This window comes from Aulostomus chinensis, chromosome 15, assembly GCF_037954235.1.
Source record: "Aulostomus chinensis isolate RoL2024-O1b breed Wild chromosome 15, RoL_Achi_v1.0, whole genome shotgun sequence".
Classification (NCBI taxonomy): domain Eukaryota; kingdom Metazoa; phylum Chordata; class Actinopteri; order Syngnathiformes; family Aulostomidae; genus Aulostomus; species Aulostomus chinensis.
Genome location: NC_141334.1, coordinates 12,250,602 through 12,274,753, shown reverse-complemented (window position 1 = coordinate 12,274,753; position 24,152 = coordinate 12,250,602). Strand labels below are relative to the sequence as shown.

The 24,152-nt window shown below is 41.8% G+C and overlaps 2 protein-coding genes across 2 annotated transcripts; both read left to right on the top strand.

Annotated features, from left to right (window-relative positions):
• Positions 1 to 1,121: 1,121 nt before the first annotated feature.
• On the top strand, positions 1,122 to 8,229 carry tmem135 (transmembrane protein 135). Its single transcript, XM_086226087.1, has 15 exons — positions 1,122 to 1,299; positions 2,207 to 2,334; positions 2,619 to 2,711; positions 2,901 to 2,934; positions 3,026 to 3,091; positions 3,457 to 3,503; positions 3,582 to 3,623; positions 3,718 to 3,894; positions 4,590 to 4,659; positions 4,781 to 4,948; positions 5,048 to 5,111; positions 5,193 to 5,269; positions 5,701 to 5,799; positions 5,955 to 6,022; positions 6,259 to 8,229. The coding sequence occupies exons 1-15, from the start codon at positions 1,162 to 1,164 to the stop codon at positions 6,407 to 6,409; spliced, it is 1,422 nt and encodes a 473-aa protein (XP_086082213.1). The 5' UTR covers positions 1,122 to 1,161; the 3' UTR covers positions 6,410 to 8,229.
• A 624-nt stretch (positions 8,230 to 8,853) lies between these two features.
• Positions 8,854 to 22,581, top strand: ltn1 (listerin E3 ubiquitin protein ligase 1). Its single transcript, XM_086227282.1, has 32 exons — positions 8,854 to 8,971; positions 9,163 to 9,369; positions 9,569 to 9,667; positions 9,882 to 10,112; positions 10,204 to 10,256; positions 10,345 to 10,522; positions 11,579 to 11,752; positions 12,733 to 12,923; positions 13,044 to 13,191; positions 13,265 to 13,522; positions 13,657 to 13,950; positions 14,255 to 14,473; positions 14,558 to 14,599; positions 14,689 to 14,866; positions 14,956 to 15,195; positions 15,279 to 15,432; positions 15,512 to 15,662; positions 15,759 to 15,954; positions 16,073 to 16,229; positions 16,554 to 16,667; positions 16,760 to 16,887; positions 16,989 to 17,124; positions 17,228 to 17,372; positions 17,484 to 17,697; positions 18,056 to 18,293; positions 18,528 to 18,605; positions 18,755 to 18,941; positions 19,054 to 19,219; positions 19,308 to 19,528; positions 20,341 to 20,535; positions 20,758 to 20,925; positions 21,034 to 22,581. The coding sequence occupies exons 1-32, from the start codon at positions 8,930 to 8,932 to the stop codon at positions 21,094 to 21,096; spliced, it is 5,265 nt and encodes a 1,754-aa protein (XP_086083408.1). The 5' UTR covers positions 8,854 to 8,929; the 3' UTR covers positions 21,097 to 22,581.
• The last annotated feature ends 1,571 nt before the right edge of the window (positions 22,582 to 24,152 follow it).

Sequence of the window (24,152 nt, the reverse complement as noted above, 5' to 3'; positions counted from 1 at the left end):
CATCAGAGGAGCGATGCTGACACCTGCTGGCCAACTCTTTGCACTACAAACCTAAAGAGCTCAAGCGGCATCCCGTGAAGCAGCAATAGGTTCTTGTCTTCTTCTTTTTTTTTTTTACCCTGATCCTTGATTTTCCTATTTTTGTAAAACTCCACGTGTCATTGCAGTCTGCAAACATTACGTTGCAGTGAAAAGTGCTTTTGGTGGTGCCTCTACGGGCAAACAAGACCGTTAACAGCTGATAATAATGACAGATGGTTGTTATTGCCTTATGTGGTTACGGAAAGGATTGTGTTCTGTCACCCTTGATATCCGAATGTATAAGAACACATTGTTCCTACGCAATCACCTGAGCTTTATTTTATTCTGGGTCAGCCCCCAGCACAGTGCTTGTTCCCTGTGACTGATGTCTTCAAGTTGGTTTATGGCTCTGTAATGTTTTGTTCTTTGTACTGTGTGCACTTTTTTGGGAACATTTTCCTTGACCCATGTTACACCCCTCTAAAGTTTACAACAAAGCAAAGTGCAACTGAAATTCCTGACCTGACGTACATTTTTTTGGAAGGTCGTTTTCTGTCAGAAAACCTTCAGGACGTCAGATAAATAAGAAGAAAAAAAAGGGATAAATCCACGTTAATGATTTAGTAAGCGACTGGGTAGAGCTCAAAGCACTTTCTCAAGATAATCATGGTTCAAATCGTGTGTGGATTTTAGCAACAATTGTTTCAACAACTTTACAAAGGATTTCTGGTTGGGTTTATGCTAAGACTTGAGCACAGGACTCGCCTGTGTATTCAGTAACGATTTGTTGCTTTTGCAATCCTAAATAGTAGGTGACAAAACATGACTCGGTAGATATCAGGGACGTAGAGATGTATAAATAAATAGTGAATGAGGAAAAAGAAATTATCACGTGTAGAAATACAGACATTAAGTAGTATAGAATAAAAGTCGGTTTTAATGACACATCATTTATATATTGAAATGCAGAAAATCAAACGGGGAATTAAAAAAACAACAACAACCCTATAATATAGGCTTTATGCGTTTGTCTTTTGTTTTTCACCCAGAATCCTCCGTACAGGATGTCTCGTCGCCTCGTGAGCGCGCACCCCGGCGCGTACCCGCGCCCAAGCAGTTGCTGGTTGTCACTTTACAGTCATGGCTGCGTTCAGTAAGATCCCGCAGAACTGCTACGAAATCGGTCACACCTGGAACCCGTCGTGCGTGCAGTCTACGGTGGACGTGGCGAGGAGTGCTCTGGAGGTGTCCTTCAAAATATACGCCCCTCTTTACCTCGTAAGTTTCGCCGTTTGTTCTGAGATATTTGGAGCTTTAGACTCTGAAGCTAAAGTTAGCCCACGCTAGCTTATCAATTAACTAGTTAGTTCTGTGGAAAATGCAAACATTGGAGGATCCCTCGCTTGCATAACTCGGAGGAGCTGCATAGTTTAGGTGAAAGGTGATGTGTTTAACAGTGCTCTTTAGAAAAAAAATACATCACACATTAATAGGAAACCGGTGAAATGTGGCATGTACACTAACAAAATTCCAGCGTACTCCGAATACCAGTTTAGTAGGTTGCCTTTGCAGTGTTTGCTGTCACGAATGGAAACTGGTTGGGTACCTCGTTGTCACCGGTTTCCTAGCTAACGCCGAGCGAGTTAGCCGACCAGTTTCATGGTAAAGTTGAACACGTCTTCTCACCACTGACAGTGACTCGTAGAGGTAGATAAAGTACACACTTTATTTACAAAGTACAGGTACTTTTATACGCTGTCACACACGTTTACCCAAAAATGAAGAGGACGCTGAAAAGGTTCTAAATTGCACTAATGCATTTTTACTGGCGGTTTGGACATAATGTAACGTATTATTATAATAATAACGTTATAATTATTAACCTCATTAATATTAGACATATTCAAAATATTTCTCATAAATTTCCTCATTTGTGTAAACACTGCAGCTGAGCCTAAATTCAAAGGTTTAGTAGAGAAATAGAAATGATTGATAATTGTCCCTAAATGCAGTCAAACACCTTTTTTGAAAGTGTAAGTTTAAAGAAAGTACATATATTTGTCTTAAAATGTCGGGGTGAAGGTGTATGTTTGGCAGAAATAAAAGCACTTAGGCAAAGTACAAGTAGGGTTACTGCTGAAGCTAACATGTTGTTACTTCCTATCTCTGATGATGTGTTCTCCAGATAGCAGCAATTCTAAGGAGAAGGAAGAAGGATTACTACTTCAAAAGGCTTCTCCCTGAGATTCTCCGTTCTACCTCTTTCCTTACTGCCAATGGAGGTCTCTACATCTTTTTTTTCTGCATTCTCAGGTCAGCCACTCCAGTTCACAGTCGCTATCATTCGCTATCTTTCACTGTGGATTCATGTCCTGTCCTTGGAAGTGAAGAATAGGAATTGTGCTTTTTAAGCGTTTACAGATTTGCAAGAGAGGTGGCTAATGGCTAAGTTTTCATGGATGCTAATGGAATAATCAGTTCTTCTGGTTGATTCTCTTCTTCTCCTGATCAGTTCTGTGCATGGAAGAAAAGGATGTGTATGCCACCTTTTTCAGTATCCAGCACACAGGAATAACATTGTGTTTTTCCAACTGAAGGAAACTTCTGGGAGGATTTTACTCTTGGTCTGCTGGGTTCGGGTCAGCACTGCCTGCCTCCTACATTGCTATCCGCTTGGAGCGAAAAAGCAGGTGAGACTCCCGTCTATTTACTGTCTGTATTTATTCATGTTAAACATGAAAGTTTACTTGTGTCAAGTGCAGCACTACTCCTAAAAAGTACATTGTGGCATTAGTCAAGTTATTTGATATTTCTTAAGTATCATGGGTCTGGAAAATACTGTTGAGAATTTATTGGTATATCTCCCTTTGTCTCTTCAGGAGAGGACTTCTTACAATATACATGACGAATCTTGTAAGAGCTGCACCTGTTAAAAATTTACGGTTCTATTCTTAATCTGCTATTGTCACATGATGTATATCAAGCATTGTGATCTTGTTCTCAGGCCACTGAGACCTTGTTCCGCATGGCCGTGACACGAGGGATTGTCAAACCTATCAAACATGGCGAGGTAAGAGGAGGAGAGGGAGGACTGGGTGAGCTGAAAGGAAAAGGAAGTAAATAAAGCTGCATTCCCACTGGCTAAGAACCCGTTAACATCTTGCTTTTGTCTGCGGGAATTAATGGGCTCTCATTGGGCTCGCTGTTTGAAGGAAAGCTTTGTAGCTGGAAAGTGTTTAGTCAGCTTTATGAAATAGGTTTACCTGGTTTTAAAAATCCACAATGTATGTATTTATATATTTATGTGCAGTAAGGTTGTAGTCTCCCTCTTGATTGGTCAATTATTTCGTCATTTTGCTCATGGCGGCGATTCAATGAGTCACATAGTGCCTGTTTTTAACCTGATGTGCTCTTGTTGTGTCTGCTTACCGGTAGGTGCTCTTGTTTTGCATAACTGCATCCCTCTTCATGTTTTTCTTCAGGTAAGAACAGCACAGTTGGTTATTTTTAACAGCATTGAAATATTAAAACATGAGAATAATGTGTGGTTTCTACCACAGGACTAAAGACGGCCTCAAAGGCTTTGCATTCTCTGCATTAAAGTAAGTTGCTCCTACTGACTTTGGATGCAGTGATATTGATTAGCAGACAGTGTTTTGGGAGCTCTTACTTATAAGAGGGCCTTTTCTGTCTCAGGTTCATCATTGGCAAGGAAGAGATACCAACCCACGCTGCAGTGACCGAATATGTTCACACACGGCCCCTTGAGAGGACAGCTGCTGTGGAGACACAGGAGTCGCCAGCATCAGCAGAAAGGCTCAGCTCCAGGAGGAAAACTGTGGTAGCCTACACCAGGGAACTGCTAGAATCAATGTGAGATACACATCAATACGCAGACACACAAACACCCTTGGCGGGATGCCCACTACATAAAGCTGCAGTGTGTCATATTTTCATATTGATGAACGTCCGTTACGTTCAAGCGATTGTCAGTTGATTTCACGCAACGCTCATTAAGCTCATGGCTGCTAGGTTAATCTCTGCATTTGGTTGTTGTACAGTCTGTGGAAACATCCCTGTGTTGCCAGTAGGATGCATCCTGCTGAACACCTGCTATCAGCAGATGGGCAACTTCCTGTTAGCCCTTCGCTAACATGAATATGCATAAATAATTGTGCGGCTCCTCTAGATTTTTCATATTTTATCAGAGCAAATGGATAAAAAAACAAGTCATGTCACCAGGGTTTGTGTGAGGCCCAACACAATTTATTCACTGTTTTGCAGCCACAATAGTCACACCAGGGTAGGCCACAGTCAGGATGAACACTGCTGTTTTGCCTACTGCTAACCTGAACATGGATAAATATTATAATGGTGGAGCTCTTTTAAACCCCCCCCCCCAAATGTTATCAGACCAAATGGATCAAATTGGTGTGTGTTTTCCCAGCCGAACACATTAACAACTGAATAGCCAACAGCTAAACCAATGATGTAATGTTTCTCATGATAGCTTTAATCACTTTAAAAACAAACAACAAAAACCTTTTTTTTTCATACTTATAATCCAGATGCAAACATGGTCCAAGACACAGATGTTGTAAACATTACCAGGACAACTGCTTTTCCTACTGTGTAAAAGTAAGACCTTATCTTTACCAAAATATTCTTGAGTTTTTTTGTCACAAATTCTGTTGTTGTATGATAATATACATTACCAGACAATTTGTTGTTTTTTTTTGTTTTGTTTTTTTCTGTCCAGGGTTTTGTCAGGATGTTCAGTGTGGGCTACCTGATTCAGTGTTGTCTTAGAATGCCCTCAGCATTTAGGCAAATGTTCTGGAAACCCTCACGACTCCCGTCCCTCTTCTACAACAAAGAGAACTTCCAGCTCGGAGCCTTTCTAGGCTCATTCGTCAGTATCTACAAGGTACATTTGGATTTCTTTTCCCTATCTTGCTGTTTTTCGTTGTAGTTTTTGTGAGTCACATGATTGATCTTTTTTTTTTTTTTCTTTTCTGCCACTCAGGGAACAAGCTGCCTGCTGCGCTGGATGCGTGATATTGACGATGAACTCCATGCACTGGTTGCTGGTAAGACAAACTAACGCTCCTCAGAGTTTTATCATTCTACAGCTGATTTACTCTCCTTCCCTTTATCCTTTGTCTTTCAAGGCTTCCTGGCTGGTATCTCAATGCTTTTCTACAAGAGCACTTCAATATCCATGTACCTCTTCTCTAAGCTGGTGGAGGTAAAGCAAAAAAAACTTTAACACACGCTCAAGTCAGTTTTATCCAGAAACAATTGCTCATGAGTAAAAATGCACTTAGATTGTCAAGGAAATATTGAATTAATTGGCATCTGGAGAATGGACAAAATATATTTTCATCTCTCAAATGATAAACAACCCTGTATTAGTATATGTTAATATCTTATACCAGAACCAAATGTGAGAGAATACTGTATATGATAATAATAAACAGTCTTTACAATCAGTGAGTTTTGATGTTTACTGGAAAACAAAAAACTAGGTTCATCTGAAACGGTGACATAGAACCGTGTCACTGTCGTGCTAGAATGACCGAAAATTCACTTGCATGTTGATGTGTGTTACTATACATGTAAAGGTAGAGCACATCTGGATTGATCATTAACAGCACATGTAATGACCTCTGCCCTTAGACCCTGTACTTCAAGGGCATTGAGGCCGGCTGGTTCCCGTACTTCCCACATGCAGACACAGTCATATATGCCATCTCCACTGCTATCTGTTTTCAAGCTGTGAGTGGAACTCAAACATGCGTGCACAAATGTGCATCAAATACACACAAACACACACACACACACACACACACACACACACACACACACACACACACAGAATTATTTTCTTGCTGAGTAAGGAAAATAATGAATGACTCATTACTGTTATGCAGGCTGTGATGGAAGTGCAGAACCTGAGGCCTACATACTGGAAGTTCCTGCTGCGTTTAACCAAGGGCAGGTAAGTGTCCTCATTGAAAGGTGATGTTCCCCCTAGTTTTGCTTAGATGAGATTGAATAGGTAGACATTACTTTAAAATCCCAACCCTCACACTAATGATCTAAGTACTAAATGAGGCCAAAGTCAGAGGAAGCATAATCACGGTATGACGTTGACTAATCTGCTGTGTATACTGCATTTGAACTGTATATTTTATATAGAAAATAATTTAAAATACTGATTTCCTCCCCTCCCAGGTTTGCTCTCATGAACCGACAGTTGTTGGATGTTTTTGGGACTCAGGCCTCCAGAGACTTTAAAGGCTTTGTGCCCAAACTGGACCCACGATACACCACGGTGCCCACCTCAACAATGCTTCCACAAGGAGACCCGATCCAGTTAGGATGATGCGGGACTGGACTATAGGTGGTCTCCAGGACTTCAGTACTGGGAGATAGCAGTTCAGAGGTGGTAATCGTGTTATGAAATTAGATATGCTTCAAAGGACATGAAAATCTAAGATCCGTCTGAAGCATCATGTCCTGGGTGACAGGTGTTGGCCAGCAACAGAGACAGAACTGATAGAATACATGAAATGCATCACGTCATTGGAAGGGTGAACTTGCTAATGAAGTACTGCCCTAACAAGCTGACTGGCAACAAGAAAGAAACTCATGGGAGTTATACAAATAAATCTAGCGTGATTAATTCATGTCTTTGTCAGTATAATGGGTTCTGTAAGGTACAAATGAATCTTTATGTGGTTAATTACCCAAATCACTAAATTTCATTATCTGTTTATTGGGATAAAAAAAAAAAAAAGTTCTCAAGAAATCTCTGCATGTATGCGAATCCATTCATCTGATTGATATCAAACGTATTTCTGCTTTGTCAGCACCCAGAGGAAGTTCACTGCTGAGTTTGAGGGTGTGAGATGACAGACAAGATTCCGGATTGCTTTGATGCTGTCTTTATGCTTGTAGGAAGAGATCAAAGCAGTCAGATCAAAAATGACGCAGCCCCTCAAACAAGCACTACATGGGGTAAAGCTCTAAGTTGTAGCTCCTTGTGGTGTGGCATATTTTAAATGTATAGCAGAATTTATATATGACACGTGTATATTGGAATAGAGTTTGAAAAGATTGGTCAAATGACTGGAGATGAACTTTTTCATACTGTGTGATGTACATGTATCTCAATTTTACAAATGAGTCTAATTTTCTGTCACAGTGATATATTTTCTGTCTTGGAGGTTGTTGGACGTTAACAGTGTCTTATACCTCTGGTTTTACAGTTAAAGGTACATTTTATGTTAAGAGCCTTCCATTTACAAAGTTAAATAATTGCACAGAGCCAAAACCGGCACTTTTTTTATGTTGTTAAAAAATCTGAATGACTTGTCTTAAAAGGCAAAAGGTTGAACTCAGAAATGAAGGTACGTTGTATTTAAAATCTTCACCTGAACAGGCCAAGCTCAGACCCAACATTGATGCTGACTGGTCCAAATGCAGTTTTTGTGTGGTTGGTTGAGCTAATACACAATATAAATGCTAACTGTTTGTTTCAATAAAGGCTTACTTCAAGGTCCACCATATGTTATTTAGAATCTATTGAAGTTTATTTTACTGAACTGTTTGTTGTCACATTCACACCGTCAGGCACTGAGTTGTTTTGGTTTGGTTTGGTTTTGTGAAAAGAGAAAGAAGAGCTCAGTTTATTTAGGTCTGAAAGTTACGGATATCTACCAGAAAAGATCCTTTTAGTTTTAATCTGTGGTTCTCCTGAAAATGACTCATTACATGAGATCAGTAGACAGTGGTTTTGAAGTCGGTAAATACGTGGCGGTCCCTGATATTCATGTCAAAGTGTCGCAATGACAGTGACGTTATTGCTTTGTTTTCGAGTGGACCATTCCTGGAAATTCATTCCTGGTGTGAAATGATTGCATACTATTGGACTTTTGCACATGTAGTAATACTTGCAGTTATTTGAACTGTTTGCATTCAGTACTCCAACTGAGCTTTAGACACACCTGACCTCCATATCGGAAGCCATGATTGTTAAAAATACAGTGCAAAATTAATGTTCAGAGTGATGTAGAGATGTTTAAAGGATAGCGTTATATTTAAAGAAAAATGCATTGGAGAGAAATCTAATACAACTGTCTGCAAGCGCTTTGATTTATGTGAAAAGGGTGTGTATTAAAATATTTTTTGATTAATAGTAAAGACTTGTTGGTTTTTGTTATATTTCCTGTTTTATACCTGTAAGAAAGCCTAATATCTAAGTTAAGGATTAAAGTAAGGACAGAGATTGAAGTCAGGTTTTGTCAACCCATCTGATTAACCAGCATAGTGAATGAAATCGTGCACTGTGGCTGTAAAAGTTTTTGCTCTTGTTGATGTGAAGCATGTTGTGGTGTCATTGATGCTAAAATTTGACTTTATAGAATGACTCGAACAAAATGACATTATCGATGAGATTATTTCAAAATTTATATTATAGATAAATGTGTAGTAGTCACTTCGAGAGCGCCAACTCTACGGATTTGATTTATAGGACTGCAATGTCTGCCCCATCTGAAAGAGGGCAGCAATGAGTCGACATTACGTTTGATATTACGGAAGGAAGTAGACTTCCTGTGTTGTGATTCATCATGAAAATAAAAGCATCTTATAATCACATCAGACTCAGTTAAGCAATTACGGATACAAAGAAATGCTAATGACTAAGAGAAAATTACAAAATTTGTCGATAACGGAAATGCCGCTTTTGTTCAAGTACATTTTTATTTTTACAGGTTCGTGAAATAAGGCATAATTTTGAAAGAGTGATATTCTTCACTTCCGGAACATGCACGGGGAGCTGTGGAGCTCACTCCACTATCCACAGTGTCAACCCTTGTAACCATTACGTGTTGATACCGCCATGGGGGGCAAGAATAAACAGCGAACTAAAGGAAATGTTCGGGTAAGTACCGACTGAAACTGATTCTGGCGGCAAACCACCATTCAAGTGAACGTTAATGTACATTAGCTAAACTAGCGCTAACGCTACGTGTAGCTGTGCCGTCCCAACTATTTCATAACAAGAACCTGTGTCGCCAATTTTAATTCGGGATTTTTCTAAATTATAACCGCACGTTTCTTTCCCACTATCAGCCGTCAAATAGCGGACGGGCTGCGGAGGTATTAACGCGTGAAGGTGGCGTCATCCCGGGGTTTGTGGGCTTTGACTCTACGGTGACTTCGGAGTTGAGTTATGTTCCTGCCGTCCACGGAGCTGAGGAGATAGACAACCTGGTGGATGCTGATTTCAGACTTGTGCTCAGGAAGCTTTCCAAAAGAGATGTAGTCACCAGACTGAAAGTGAGTGTATTTTTTTTAAACGAACATATAAGGAATCCTGTTTTAAAGATCGCACAAAGAAAAAAGTGCATGGAACTCTGAAAATTGGTGCTTGTAAGTTGAAGTCATCCCAGGCTCTGTTTTGGTTCGTGTGTGTGTGTGTGTGTGTGTGTGTGTGTGTGTGTGTGTGTGTGTGTGTGTGTGTGTGTGTGATTTTCAGGCTGTTCAGGACTTTGGGTCCATGTGTCAGGAACGGGATGCTGAAGACGTCAAAGGGGTCCTTCCATACTGGCCAAGGATTTATTGCAAGATATCAGTGGTGTGCTTATTCACTTGATGGGGGGGGGGGGGATGCATCATTGTCTCACCAGTTGTAATATTATGAAACATGAAGTTGTGGCAGGTGTTCATTTTACAGTCATAAGAGAGAAAAATGGAAATAATTTGATATTTTCAAATTAGGATAAGGGTGGATAGGGGTGTTCACTTGTATGGTGAATTATGGTAATTTTGTCGATTAATATGTCCCTCAGGACCATGATCGCCGCATCAGGGAGGCCACACAGCAGGCTTTTGAGCAGCTCGTGTTGAAAGTGCGTCGCAGTTTGGCCCCCTTTTTGAAGAGCTTGATGGGCCACTGGATTCTGTCCCAGTGTGACACCTACTCACCCGCAGCCTCTGCTGCATGCCAGGCCTTTCAGGCTGCCTTTTCACCAGCAAAACAGCCCGAGGCCCTTAGCTTTTGCAAAGATGAGATCCTTAATGTGAGTGGATGTGGCGGCTTTAATAAGGACACGGTGATTACACTGTTATCCAGTGAGTTTAAATTTGACATTATTGTACTTGTCCCTGAAGGTACTTCAAGATATTTTGTTAAAGGATACTGCAGACACACTGAGTGATCCCCAGTAAGTTAGAAGTTTAGTTACTTGTAGCGGTTGTCTTGGCACAGTTAAGGTATATATTATTTCTGAGTTGTTTTGTGTTCTCTGTAAGTGTGACAGAGGAGGAGAGAGAAGCCAAATATGTGCGTATGCTGACCAGTTCTCTGCTGGGGGTCAAGAGACTGCTGTCCCTGTTGCACCAGAATGACAGAGAGACCCTGGAGAAAAGACTCGCACAACTTGTGACCTGTGGGAAGTTGTGGAAGTACAGCAAACACAAAACACCTCAGGTACTGCCATTGAGAAAGAATGGCACTTGCTGTGTATGCTTATACGTAAAAAGCAATGGATCATTTAATCTACCAGCAGAAGCATATGATGTATTGTAACTTCAGTAAAATAAGTTTGTTTAGAGTTTATTGTCCCACCTAAGATCTTAGGATGAGATGATTATAATGACATTATAAGAACTCCATATCTAAGACATGACATGATCGGGGAAACCATGACAAAATGGTGAAATTGATTTTAAATTTAGCTGTCTTGTCACCACTGGATTGATTCAGATTAGCTACTTTGATCTAAAACGATAGATCCATCCATCCATCCATCTTCCTCCGCTTATCCGGGGTTGGGTCGCGGGGGCAGCAGCCTAAGCAGAGAGACACAGACTCTCCTCTCCCTGGCTCCTTCGTCCAGCTCTTCACGGTGGATCCCGAAACGTTCCCAGGCCAGACAGACCAGAGAGACAGTCTCTCCAACGTGTCCTGGGTCTTCCCTGAGGCCTCCTACCATTTGGACATGCCCTGAACATCTCCCCAGGGAGGTGTCTGGGAGGCATCCCGACCAGATGCCTGAACCTCTTTATCTGGCTCCTCTTGATGTGGAGGAACAGCGGCTCTACTCCAAGCTCCTCCCAGATGGCGGAGCTTCTCACCCTGTCTCTAAGGGAGAGCCCAGCCACCTTCTGGAGGAAAATCATTTCGGCCGCTAGTACTCGCGATCTTGTCCTTTCGGTCATTACCCAAAGCTCATGACCATAGGTGAGGGTAGGAACGTAGATCGACCGGTAAATTGAGAGCTTTGCCTTTTGGCTCAGCTCCCTCTTCGCAACGACAGACTGATGCAGAGTCCGCATCACTGTAGACGCTGCACCAGTCCACCTGGCGATCTCATGATCCATCTTTTCCTCATTTGTGAACAAGACCCCAAGGTACTTGAACTCCTCTACTTGGGGCATTGTGTGTAATAGTTTGATACATCTTTGTTTTACTCCGCTAAATGCCATTTGATAAACATGCATAATTTGTTTTGAGGAAGTAAATCTCCCTATTTATTCTCCACAGGTGAAAGGGGCATTTTTTGAGATGCTGTGTGCTCTCTCTGAATTTACTCCAGCACTCATGCTGGCTGAAGCAGTGCGTCTCTGCCCCGCTGTCCTACTCAGCATCGACGACACAGATCCTCTAGTCCTGCCTTCGGTGTGGGAGGCTGTTCTTCACATCGTGTCTACCATCCCTGTAAGATTGACTAGAAATGATTTGTTTTTGTTCTGTTGAGAATCCCGTGCCCAGTATGCATTCATACACTAGAATATTCTTTTTGTCATCACCCTGGTGCTGCCTCCTGATGGCTGCCTCTTCCGTTACTGAACCCTGTTGAGTATAGCCCCTGATTTTGCCCCTCGTGGGTCTCTCAATGTTGAGGTCTTCTCATGCTCAAGGTTGCTACAGTCAAAATATCCTAATTATCTACACATCCGACCACACTTAACAACCCTGGCTACTCTGTGACTTCCTGTGTTTCGTGGGGCTCCCAGTTTAATCTCAGTTTACCACTTCCTGTTCCTGGTAAAGAACTCCAAACCCAAGCTGGCCCATATTGAGTCACTTCTTTTTGAAAATGTCATCCTGTATGAAGTCTCACTCACAACCACTGGAGGGTGCTCCTTATCAAGGAGAAGGGACGCCCTTGCTGCTTTCCTTCAGAGGCTTTCGCCATGGTTTCGTCAAGCTTGTTTGGCTGCATTTTTCTAGTTGCTAAACTTTTCTTTTCGTGCTTTGTTGTTAGAGATGAGAGCTTTTGTCTCAGGACATCCATTATAAAACAAAACAATGCTATGAAATAAAGGCTGCTACTATTGATGCTGCATATTGGACACAGCAATGTTTTGTAGTGCCAGGAGTTTGGGATTAAGCCTCAGTCTCCCAGATTTTAAACTCATTTTACCCAATTGTCTCAGCTCCCTTTTTTTTTCTTCACTTGGTAGTTTGCCTTCTGAATACTCTCCCCCTCTCTCTCTCTGTATACACTACTAAAACTACTTTTTACCATGCTGTTGTTTCCTTTCTATACCCTGGCTATGCTCCTTTAATCATAACGCATCGTAAGTGTCTGTCATTAAACCAGAGTACTGGAAAGCCCCAGAACAACATGCCAACATCTCAAATTCTCCCTTGTGAATAGTTTTGTTGCATGCACTCTTTTCATGTTGTTGCAGGACTGCTGGACACACGTGAATGCCAAGAAGGGTTTCCTACCTAAACTGTGGGCTCTGTTGAAAGAGGGTGGTAAAGGCATGGCTAAAGCCCTCCACCCTAATTTAGTGCCGCTCCTCAGTAAACTGCCCCAACAGGTCACTGACCCGACCCTGGAATTCTACACCACTTTCTTCACCTCACTCATACATGGGTAATTATTAGTATTTGTGCTTTGGTCATGTAGTAATTTTTATTCAAAATGTGTAGAAATAAACAACACGCATATTACTGTTGTCAGCATTTGTCTTACATTTTGTTGCCTTTGTCTCAGTCTGTCCAGTGAACGAGCAGCTGCAAGCCCGTCGGAGAACACCGCTATAGTCACCGCTACCTTCGAGTGCCTGAGGTTCTGTGTGCTGCACAACACAGAGGAGGAGGAAGATCAGAGAAAAATCCGCACCATGCTCATTTCACAACAGGTGAAATCATAGCTGCTCATGAACTGAGCAACAGTTCCATCACGTATTCTAACTTTTTTTTTGTCTTTCATAGCTCCTTCCACTACTCGAAAGGTCTCTTGAAAATCCCTCTCTTCAGAATGGCCCTCTTTTCCTTTTGTTCACTGAAATGCTCGTGTCCTGGGAGAAGAGGGCAGGTGTACATCCTGGGAGTGACGCTAAAGACAGCCAGGATGCTTTTCAAAGACTTTTGTCAGACATCTGGGAGGGACTTTGTCATCTATTTGTACAATATGTAGACAAGGAGGAAGCGGATGTACAGGCTTTGGAAGGCATATCCAACCTGCTACAGGTGAGTTTCTGCATCTAAAGTCTTAAGATGCTTGGATCTGCATTGCTGTCGGAGGTAATAATGGTTTAAAAAAAGTTTTCAAGGTGAAGCCCGAAACGATATGCATCTACTCTGGCTTTCTTTTATTTCTCCAGGTGATGCGTCACCCTGAGAGTGTAAACAGAATGCACACGCAGAAGAAGTCTGTCAAGATCTGTTTGTCTAAGACCGAAGACAATGAGAAAACTGCTGTTGAGAAGCCTATGCAGAACATGTCGGAGCCTGTGAAGGAAAAAGTATTAGGATCCCCACAGACCCAGCATTTTGAGGATGTAGTGTGCCAGCTGGCCCAACTGTGCCTGGTGCATGTAAATGAGAAAAACTCAGAGAGACATCTTGTTTTCCTCTCCCTTCTCCTGCGGACTTTTCACACTCCCAGGGTCTTCAGTGTAAGTCTTATTTGACAGCTACCTGAAAACGTTAAACACCAGCTGCCGTCTTTTCGCCCCATAAATCTGTCTTTATATTGACCAAAGCTAGAAAGAGAAGAGCTCAGTGGAAAAACAAGTTGTGTTGTGCTTTGAAACATTGTTTTCAGTGATTATTTTTGATGCATGCTATGATTATTCATTCTAATTTCGGCTGATTTTAAGTAATGGGCTTAAATATGTGAAAACATGGCCTTAAGAAATCAGTGATGAACAGGTTAATGTAATTGACTTTTTTTCCCCCCTTAATCCTAATTTGTCTTAGACATTGGTCGAACTGGATGATCAAATATCTGAAGATGCTGAGCAGAGGAACAAGGTGAACCGGAACAATCCAGCGATGCAGTTCCTGCTGGAGCGAGTGGTGGTGTGGCTGGCAGAGAAGGAGCGCACAGACACGGAGCACTTAGTGGAGATGGTCTTCAGTTCATTCTACTGCTGCAGCCGCCAGGAGGCCACCCGCATCCTCAATCACATCTCCATGGTAACAAAAGATCTGAATATATAAACAGATTTCTTTTTTAAATGATAGATCAGGTTTATTCATGCTCTTCACTCTCCCCTCTAGATGGATTTGCCATGGGGAATCATCCTCCAACTCATACAGAGGGTATGTGTTATCCTGCTTACAACAACACAGTGTTACGTCAATAAGTATTCTGTATTTCTAAGTGTTTGTTTTTCTCTGCTGTCCACCAGGCATGTGCAAATCCAGAGACTCTGAAGTGTCGCGATTGGCTGAAAGGCTCCGTGTTGGGCGAGCAACTCCTAGGATTAACGGAGGAGCTCTGCAAGGTGGGACACAGCTGTTCCAGTTCTACCAGCCACCACAATTGGACCCTTATCAGCCTGGTCCTCTCACAGCACCACAACAACGGTAGAGTGGCTGTCTTACGAGAATTTTATCACTTTCTTCTCAGTATCCAAACTGTTGAATCCCTGTTTTGATTTGTTTTGCATGCGCAGAACCTCTGATTGGGGAGGTATACTTGGAAAAGATTTTGGAGAAGCTCCACGCCACTCTGTCGGAGACCAAGAGTCAGTCAGATGCGGGCAACATGGAGCCGCTCGTCTCCTTCATCTGCGATGTAGCTTCCACGTTCTTCTCCTCCGTTCAAGACTGTCTTCTACTGCCTTCTGCTGAGGAACTCTTATTCACCATCTTCCAGCTCACAGCCCAAGATCAAACACACACTCAGCTGTCTGGTGGGTACTCACACAGTAGGCATGCACGTTTACAGCTAGCATCCCTGCTAAACTGCCAAGTTGTGTTAATGTTGGTTTGACAGACTCACTTTTAGACAAGCTGAGGTCCGTGTGTGTAGCTGGGATCCAGTCACTTGTCCAACACTCTGAATATGAGGTGAAGGAAGCTGGTTTTCTGCACAGTGCTACTGTTTGGGTGAAGAACAAATTACTCACTGAGTATTTGGATGTCAAAAGGTAAGAAAACATTCTGCTGGTGTTCAAACACTAAACTTCTCATTTGTGGTTCTGGCTAACTCTTAGTCTTATGGTTTAGTTTCCAGGTTTTCGTTCTAGCTGTTCAGAGCCTGGTGGAGACGGTTGTTTCTGTTTGTGATCAAGACTCCCCCCTCCTCATTCAGTTCTTTACCCATTTGATGCCCAGTAAAACAAGCTGGACAAACATCAGACAGGCCTTACCCCCTCAGGTAAGCAAACCAATCTTTGATCTCCCCTCCATTCCAAATGTAGATTAAGTCTGCTTGGATTAAATCCTCATGTTACCTTTCTTCTGTCCTCTGCAGTGGGTCAAAACCCCTTTATTGGCCAGTCGGTACAGAGGAGTTTGTGAAAACTCCTCCATGGACATCTGGAAATCGAAGGTGTCAAACAAATTGCCAGCCCACCTATGTGCCTGTGCTTTGCTAGGGAAGGCGAACCAGACAGCGGCACCTTCTGACCAAAATAAGGCATCATGCCTACCTGACCTCAAGTACACAGGTAAAAAATTCACAAGACCTGTTCTGAATTATTCAACTCTCTGTCTCAAAGAAAACCAAACATGTGAAATGTGTTCTTTGCAAGCTGATGTTTTCATGTGGTTGCTTCTGTGCGGCAGTTGCAGAATTGCTGTATGCACTACAGTGGTGCAAGGAGATGAAATACACCCCTTCCTCAGTGGCCACCTATCACAACCTGCTGACTGATTGGGGGCTGACAGAAGGACTCCACATGCTTGTTCCAGTTAAAGATCTGCTGGAGTTGCTGTACACAAGGTGAGCTTCTCTCATTCAGTAGCTGCACATATAGGCCTGCTGCTGTCGAGCAGTGGACTTGAATTCTTGGACTTTTAAAGAAAAACATGCAACTCATCAGCACATAAAGTTTGTCCTGTCTTCATCTGTTCAGAATTGTGACGTTTTTGCAGGCAACTCTTGATTGTTTATTTGACAAACAAGAAAAGTAATTTAGTTGTAAAGAGAAACATATTTAATGATTGTCTAAACAGATCATGGAAACTACTTACCACACACTGATTCTGGAATGCACAGGACTGGATGTGTATCACTGTATATACTGCATGTGTTGTTACTTTATAGGTCAGTAGAACTCGGGGGTCTCTGGTCTCTGACTCTAGACAACTACATCCACGCCAACAACCTGGCAGCATCTCACAGTGTGAGTTTGAGGAAGCTCTACAGCACCGCAGACAGGTCAGTCATTCATCTATTTAAAATCATTTTACTCAACAGTCTAAGCCATTATGTGGAAATCTATTAGTTGAGCATTGTCTTTTATTGGTCAGTTTGTTTCCAGTGTCTTGTGGCAAGTTGAGCACACTGCAGGTGCTCTGTCCCACCATGACCAGAGAAGACCAGGAGACTCTTGTAACTCTAGCTACCGCTGGAATAATCAACTGGCAAGAGAATGACAGTGAGAATACACACAAAAAAATCACACACACTCATACATTCTCACGCAAATGCATACTGGAATTCAGATTTCACCATGCATATAATCATGTTGTGTTACAGATGTGTATGGGTGTCTAGCAGTTCTGCTGTGCTGCCTACGAGCCAACACACACATAGAGGAGGAGGTGGTGCTGGCGATTCTGGCCACTGTGATGGAGTGGAGGAACAGCAAAGAGGACTGGTTCCTCTTTGGCAGGTAATCCTTTCTCTGTGGTGATCCTCTGTTATAAAGATATGAAATGTTTGAAAATTATGTTTCCTGTTAATGTGTTTACATTTATCCTTGCTTTGTCTGTCAGTGACCTATCTAAAGCAACTACAGAACAGCTGAACTTTGCTGTGGAGATGATGCGTTTCCTGTCCTGGCTGGTGACTCGTTATCCCATGATTCTTGGAGGCAGCCAGTGGGACTTCCTGCTCTGCTCCATGTTAGCCTGGTTAGAGGTTAGACATATATATACATGGATTACATGGATTGTTGTTCGGGACTCGTTTCGACCCTTTCATTTCCCTGTTTATCTCACACCTACTTCATTTCCTTGTTTTTAATCTCAGACTGTCAGTGAGAATGTGAGCAGTCTATGGAACCCATGGGTGCAGCTCTTTGTGTGTGAGAACAGCGCGATGATTGTAGAGCTGAGCCGGTTCTTTACCAATTCTTCATCCGACATACTGGAGAAGCTGCCACCAGAACTGGCGAGTGAATGGAAAGACTTCTTCATAGATGGAATCTACAACCTGCTGTTACCTTTGCCTGTCAATATCACTGGTGCGTGTGTATGTTTGTTCTTCTAGGTTATCGTGTAGAACCAAGCTGGGCCTGATAGGTGAAGCAAATCTTGTTTAATTCATCATTTATCATTTGTTGCTAAATGAAGACCTTTTCGAAAAATAAAACAATGCAGTCTAGTACTACAGCCCTGCGATACTGTTTTACTGTTTTTAACTACTGCCCTCATAAGCATACAATACTCCAAACACCTCACTTGGCATACACAAAGATCTTTGCAGTATTATTGTAGTATTAATGTATTAAAACACTTCCTTTAGGGAGCTGCAATTAAAAAAAAAAACATGTAAAGCCCCACTTTCATGAGTCATTCTGTCCATTTGCTGTCTATGTTCAGATACCTTCAAAGAACCAGATGACCCTGTGTTTCCTCTGCTGGTGCTGCAGTCAGTCGGCGTAGCTCTGACTTATATGCCTGTGCAGCAGCTGAACAACAACTCCCTACCGGCGCGATTCATAGCAGGCCAGAAGACGAACCTACCAGAACCTCTTCAGACGCTGCTCAACACCCTCTGTCCGCTACTCCTGTTTAAGGCCAGACCACTGCAAATCACTGTCTACCACTTGTTGGGAAAGTAAGTATTTTGTTTGAAAGTTGTGCAGACAAGAGAACGTAGGTAACCATTGCTTATTTAAAGTAATCAGATTCTGCAAAAAAAAAAGGCACTTGTGTAGTGTAAGTGTTGCATTTATTCTGAGACCTTAAGGTCTCTGTAGGTTAGGAGTGATCATGTCATGCTGACTGCAATTACTGTATTCGAGGATAGGAAAATAAGAAAGATGTACACACTTGCTCCTTATCTTCTCAGGGTAATGCCTCAGCTGCCTGAATGTGATGGAGAAGGAGACACTAGCAAGACTGACGATGATCGAGATGAGCCATGTCTGTAAGTTCAAAGTGGTTTTACATGGGTGATTAGTGCTGGTTTCTCATTATTGTCACTTGAGGTGCTCTGAACTACACTTAAAAAACAAATTGTATTCCAATTGGTCAAGTTTGTTTCAAATAGTTAGTTTCTCTTAAATGTTTTCTTAGCTCTCCTCCAGCCGCTCTGATGTCCTTCCTGTCCACCTGTGAGGAGTTGTGTGACAGTATCCTGGCAGGGCTTCAAGTAGGAGAGTTTGCAGTGGTCCATCCTCTCAGCGTGGAGTATTCCTGCATCCTCGGTTACCTGCTGGCATGGAAGCTGCTTCTCACTTTCTTCAAATCCTCACCCTCCCATGTAAGATGATTAGATAGACAGGATGAGTATGGAAGAGAACGGACTGTGATTTTTTTTTTTGAGAGAGGAGTAATATGGTCACACTAGTGATTGTCTTCTGGTTTATCTCTAGCTACGGGCTCATTATGCCCAGTACCTTAAAAGAACCGGCTCCCTTAACAAGCTCCTCCTTCACCTCTTCAAACTGATGCCTGAGAGCCCCACCTACCCAGGCCAAGGGTCAGAGACAAAAGAGACCAGAACCTTCTTTACTGAGAGCCTGTCTCTGGCTGTTGACAGTAAGAACAGCCTGCATACTCGCACATTAACTGTTAATGGCAGTGAAACAACAGAACATTTTCGTTCCCCTGTGTCTCTTACCTGCAGAAAGCGAGGGTGTCAAGTGGGAGCTCCCTCACCTTGCCTGCAGTGTGTACTACAGCACAGTGCAGGACCTGCCCGCCATGGTGCGACTGTGGTGGAATAGCCAGGAGAAGAGAGTGAGCGCCGCCGTGGAGAAGTTCACTACTAAATACATCAGTCCTGTTCTGTCAGCCCAGGAGATCTCTTCCGTCCACTCCAATACTCAGATGTTTGACAGCATGACTGTAAGTCACACTACACTTAAAAGGATAAATTCTTTCCCAGATGCAAATCCTTGAATTGTTCTTTAGAGTGGAAACAGTTAAATCTGTAATGCAATAATGGACAGTGGTGGATTGGTGGTCTGCCAGATTCACTTTTAACACTCACATTCTGCAAAGATGCCTGTTGTTGCCAAAGGAAAAATAAACGATTATTACACCTTTTTAATAATGTGACAAACAAAACAAAGACTAAATTATTCACATTCTCACATATAATCAAGTCAGAGTTGTACATGGTCTAGAACAGGGGTAGGGAACCATGTGCCATGGAGAGCGGTGTGTATGCAGGTTTTCCTTCCAACCAAACACTTTAACAGGTGATTCCACTGATTAACACTCTCATGTGGCTGAAGGTGTGTTAATCAGTACCCCTGTTCTAGAAAAACCTGGACTTTTTAAAACTAGCAGTTTCTAGGCTTGGAAAATAAGTTGAAACATAAATAAAGCCAGAAAATTTTGGTAAAATCATAGAAAATTGCTCCACGAACTCCTGCGTGGAAGAGTATGTGGGGTTTAGTTGGGATCGACCGAGAGCTACACCTCTTTCTGTGAATGATGTTTTTATTGTATCCACAAGCACGTGGCTTGTCTTAAACTGAATTAACATGTTATGTTGAACATAATTGGACAGTCTCATCATCATAGTATCGGTTTTCCTCAGTTTAATTGGAGACTAACACTTTGAAGTGTAAATATTGCATTTGATTGGTAAGTGAAATGATTTGACAAAAAGCAACGGGCAGCCAGATTGATTCTCGGTCTTCTTGCCGCAGGTGAAGGCCCGCTCAGCAGCACGGGAGGTGATCGCTACCTATTCCGTGGATGATATTTTCATCGAGCTGGTGATTCAGTTACCGCAAAACTACCCCCTGGGCTCTATCATGGTAGAGAGTGGGAGGCGAGTGGGTGTTGCTGTGCAGCAGTGGAGGAACTGGATGCTGCAGCTGAGCACCTACCTCACACATCAGGTAGATGTGCGCACGCACACACACACACACACACACACACACACACACACACACACACACACACACACACACAGTAGATCAACTGTAGGTCGCTTGGTTCTTCAACCTGGAGCTTTGTGGTTAAAAATCTCTTGAATGACACAGGCCAAGTGGGGTGTTAAACTATCTTCCGTCAGGGATCAGAAAAGACGAGAGTTGCAGAAGATGTGTGTATGTGTTCAGAATGGCAGTATAATGGAGGGCCTGGCTCTGTGGAAGAACAACGTCGATAAACGGTTCGAGGGAATAGAGGATTGTATGATCTGCTTCTCGGTTATCCACGGTTCCAACTACTCGCTGCCCAAGAAGGCCTGCCGCACCTGCAAAAAGAAATTCCACTCAGCGTGTTTGGTAAGTGATATACTGCATCTCCGAACTGAGAAATTTCCACATGTCTAAAAGCAATATTTAAAATTGTTTGGTCTCTCGTTTACATGATATGTTTCTCCTCTTCCACAGTACAAATGGTTTACTTCCAGCAACAAATCCACTTGTCCCCTGTGCAGAGAAACTTTCTTCTGACACACAGATGGATTGCTGACACTGCCTAAAGTTGGAGATGGAAACGAGTCTCCAATCAAGCAGGACTGGATCTGATTGTGATTATTAAATGCACATATGGGTTGAAATTCTCTCAAGCTTTCGATGACTCAAGTAACAGGTATTGTTTATGTCAGAAGATTGTGTTCGGTTACGATCAGTAGACACTTGAACTTTAAAGTTAGGGCTGGGTGAAAATATTGCTATGGTTGTGTGATGATTCTGACAGTCTCTGCATCACACTTAACATCTAAATTAAAACATTCTGGTTTATATTCATTATTTATCGAATTGAACATTTTTAAATGTGCATGGGGGGAAAAAAAGGAAAGAGACAGAAAACTGTATTTATTCAAACAATACAATGCTTTGTTGCCCTGTTTGTCCAGCAGAAAGTCCAGCTCATAGAGTACATTTTGATCCCAAAAAAAAAAATCACTCAGCAGTGCAAAAATCATTTTCAAATTCAATCACACGCTACTTTCACTTGCTGGTGAAGCAGAATGCTTGTAAAATACGGCCGTGTTAAAGGAGAGCAGTACTAGCAGGCTTTATTTTAGCCCAGCTGTCCTGATACGGATCCCTGAGGATCGGCTCATAACATTTGAACACTTTATGCCAGTTCTTCACTGTAAATGTATTGCCATTAATGAGCTTTCAACTTTTTTTTGTGGATCTAACAATTTTACTTTTTATTTTTGGAGAATTCTCCATGTGTAGAATAAGTCCAGTCACACAAAGTTGAGAAAACCAAAGGTGGTCCAATGCTTTTGGTTGTTTTGTACGTGACTGTTGAACTGATTAATTTTATTATTAAATAATGAAATGTCCAAGACGGGTTTGACAAATATTTCTTTATATTTAGGAATGTAAAGAGAATGTGTCTCACACCATAACCGAGGGTACCAAGAAACAATAGGACTGTGAACTTTGGGATTTTTTTTAATAAATACATAAAAATGCAAATATTCAATAGCACCAAAACACCTGTGTGTGTCCTGTATCTGATGACTGCAGTAAATGATGCCTGGAAGTAAAACTTACATTCTACCAAGTTTATTAAGCTTGTTTTTGACTAGCATCATCATTAGTCCCTCAGATGGAAATTGGCCAGCATCAAGTAACGTACCATCTCGGTGACCAGCTGGTGAGTTGTTTATTTCTTTGGGTATAGATGTTTAGATATATACTTTTTCACAATTGCATTTGTAGTAACAAAGCGTGATAAAAAGACTCTGTGCATGTTGAATTTTTGGAGCTGGTGCCTTTGCACTCGTTGCACTCATGATCATTAAATAACTGCTAAATTGAGCCTTTGCCTAAATGGCAACCGTTATACAGGATGTTACATTTTCAGTGATTTAATGCTGCAAGTATAATGACTCAGTGAGAACAGAAGAAACAATCTTGAAGGATGAATGTGAAGCGATTTAGCAAATTATGAGACTGAACTTCCTCTGGGACTTGTTAAATAACTGAAGGTATGCTCTCAATATTTGGCTCGTGTCTTCACTGTTACAGTCAGCAGAGTTTTTACAAATATAACTTTATTCAAAGTCAACTTAAGTGAAATCCAGGTGCTTCCATGAACTGCTACGTTAACCTGAGCCTCTAATTACTGCTGAATGTTATTTCCATATAACTATTACTGTAAATTAACCTGTGTCAGTTTCTGAAAAAAGACTGTAATTAGCCTGAGCCTGTGACTGCTGCTGCCACCACTGCTCTCCCACACGCATTCATCTCAGGTCCACCTCCTCCTCACACTGAATAATTTATCTCGCTTTCATCACACTTGTTCCTATGGAATTAATTATGACAGATTAAGCATGATCAATGAATTAGTCCTGATTATTTTAATACGTGTGTGTGTGTGTGTATGTGTGTGTGTGCGTGCGCATGCATTTGTAATTCATTACTGCACTCAAACTATCAATGCATCCAGCTAGCACCCGTCATCATCTGCCCTTGACCTTTTTAATAGCCATTGATCTGTTTGCCTGGCATAAATATTTATTCTGAAATCCTCGTCTCTCATGACACACACACACACACACACACACACACAGATAGCCTCAGATCCTTCTGCTCATTATCTGCTTGATTAAGCAGTGGTGCAAATGTTATGAACTACACGACATACTTCTGTGTGCAGCAGTTACTTTTCATGAAATAAGTGGGTCCCAACCAGAAGGTGGCAGTATCATCACGAGCTACAGCTGTGATGGATCAAAGTGATGTTGGGAGGGTTTGTATGTGCGTATTAACCTGAGAGGAAAAAAAAAGATTTCTGCTTCAGGCTCTTTAGGGAGATCAAATTATCTACAAAGATCAAATCTTCATTGTTATATTTTCTGTCTCATGTTGAAATTCAAATTTTCATTTCAAATGATTAATATGAAATGTAAGAAGGAAAAAAAAAAAAGCTTCTTCACTTTACAGGTTAAATGCCACTAACAGGCTTGGGAGGATATAAATAATTTATTGGGAGAAATGCCAGTTGAGATGAGAATCAGAAGACTGAACCAATCAGAAAATTGATGGAAATTGATGAGAATAGATAAACATGTCAATTCATATAGTCAAACTGTGAATGTCCTTAAACAGATTTGATGAACCATTATTAAAAAACAAACCCTGATATCGATATTTTGTAGTGGTCAGAATTCAAATAGTGATTTATGTTCTTTGCAGCTCTGCGTGTGAGCTGGGTGATGAGGATTTAATCTATTTTGGGGGAAAAAAGACAAGAACATAGATCAGATGCTTCGCATGTCTTCTTTCTTAATACAGGAAGTGCTTGAGCTGCCATCCATTAGTCATTCTGCTACTCTGACCCATTTGCATCATGCTGCTGTGCTAGTGCAAGCTAATTAGCAGCCTGCCTGTCTACAACCAGTCAAGTCACTGGCCTTTTCTGGCCTTAGCACCTGATTGGTGGAAGCTTTAGTTACTTTGTGATTAGCCAAGCCTAGTTGGCTCTCATTTAGCTCATCCTGACCCATTTGTGTGGCTATTAGCATTCCAAGCCATTTGTA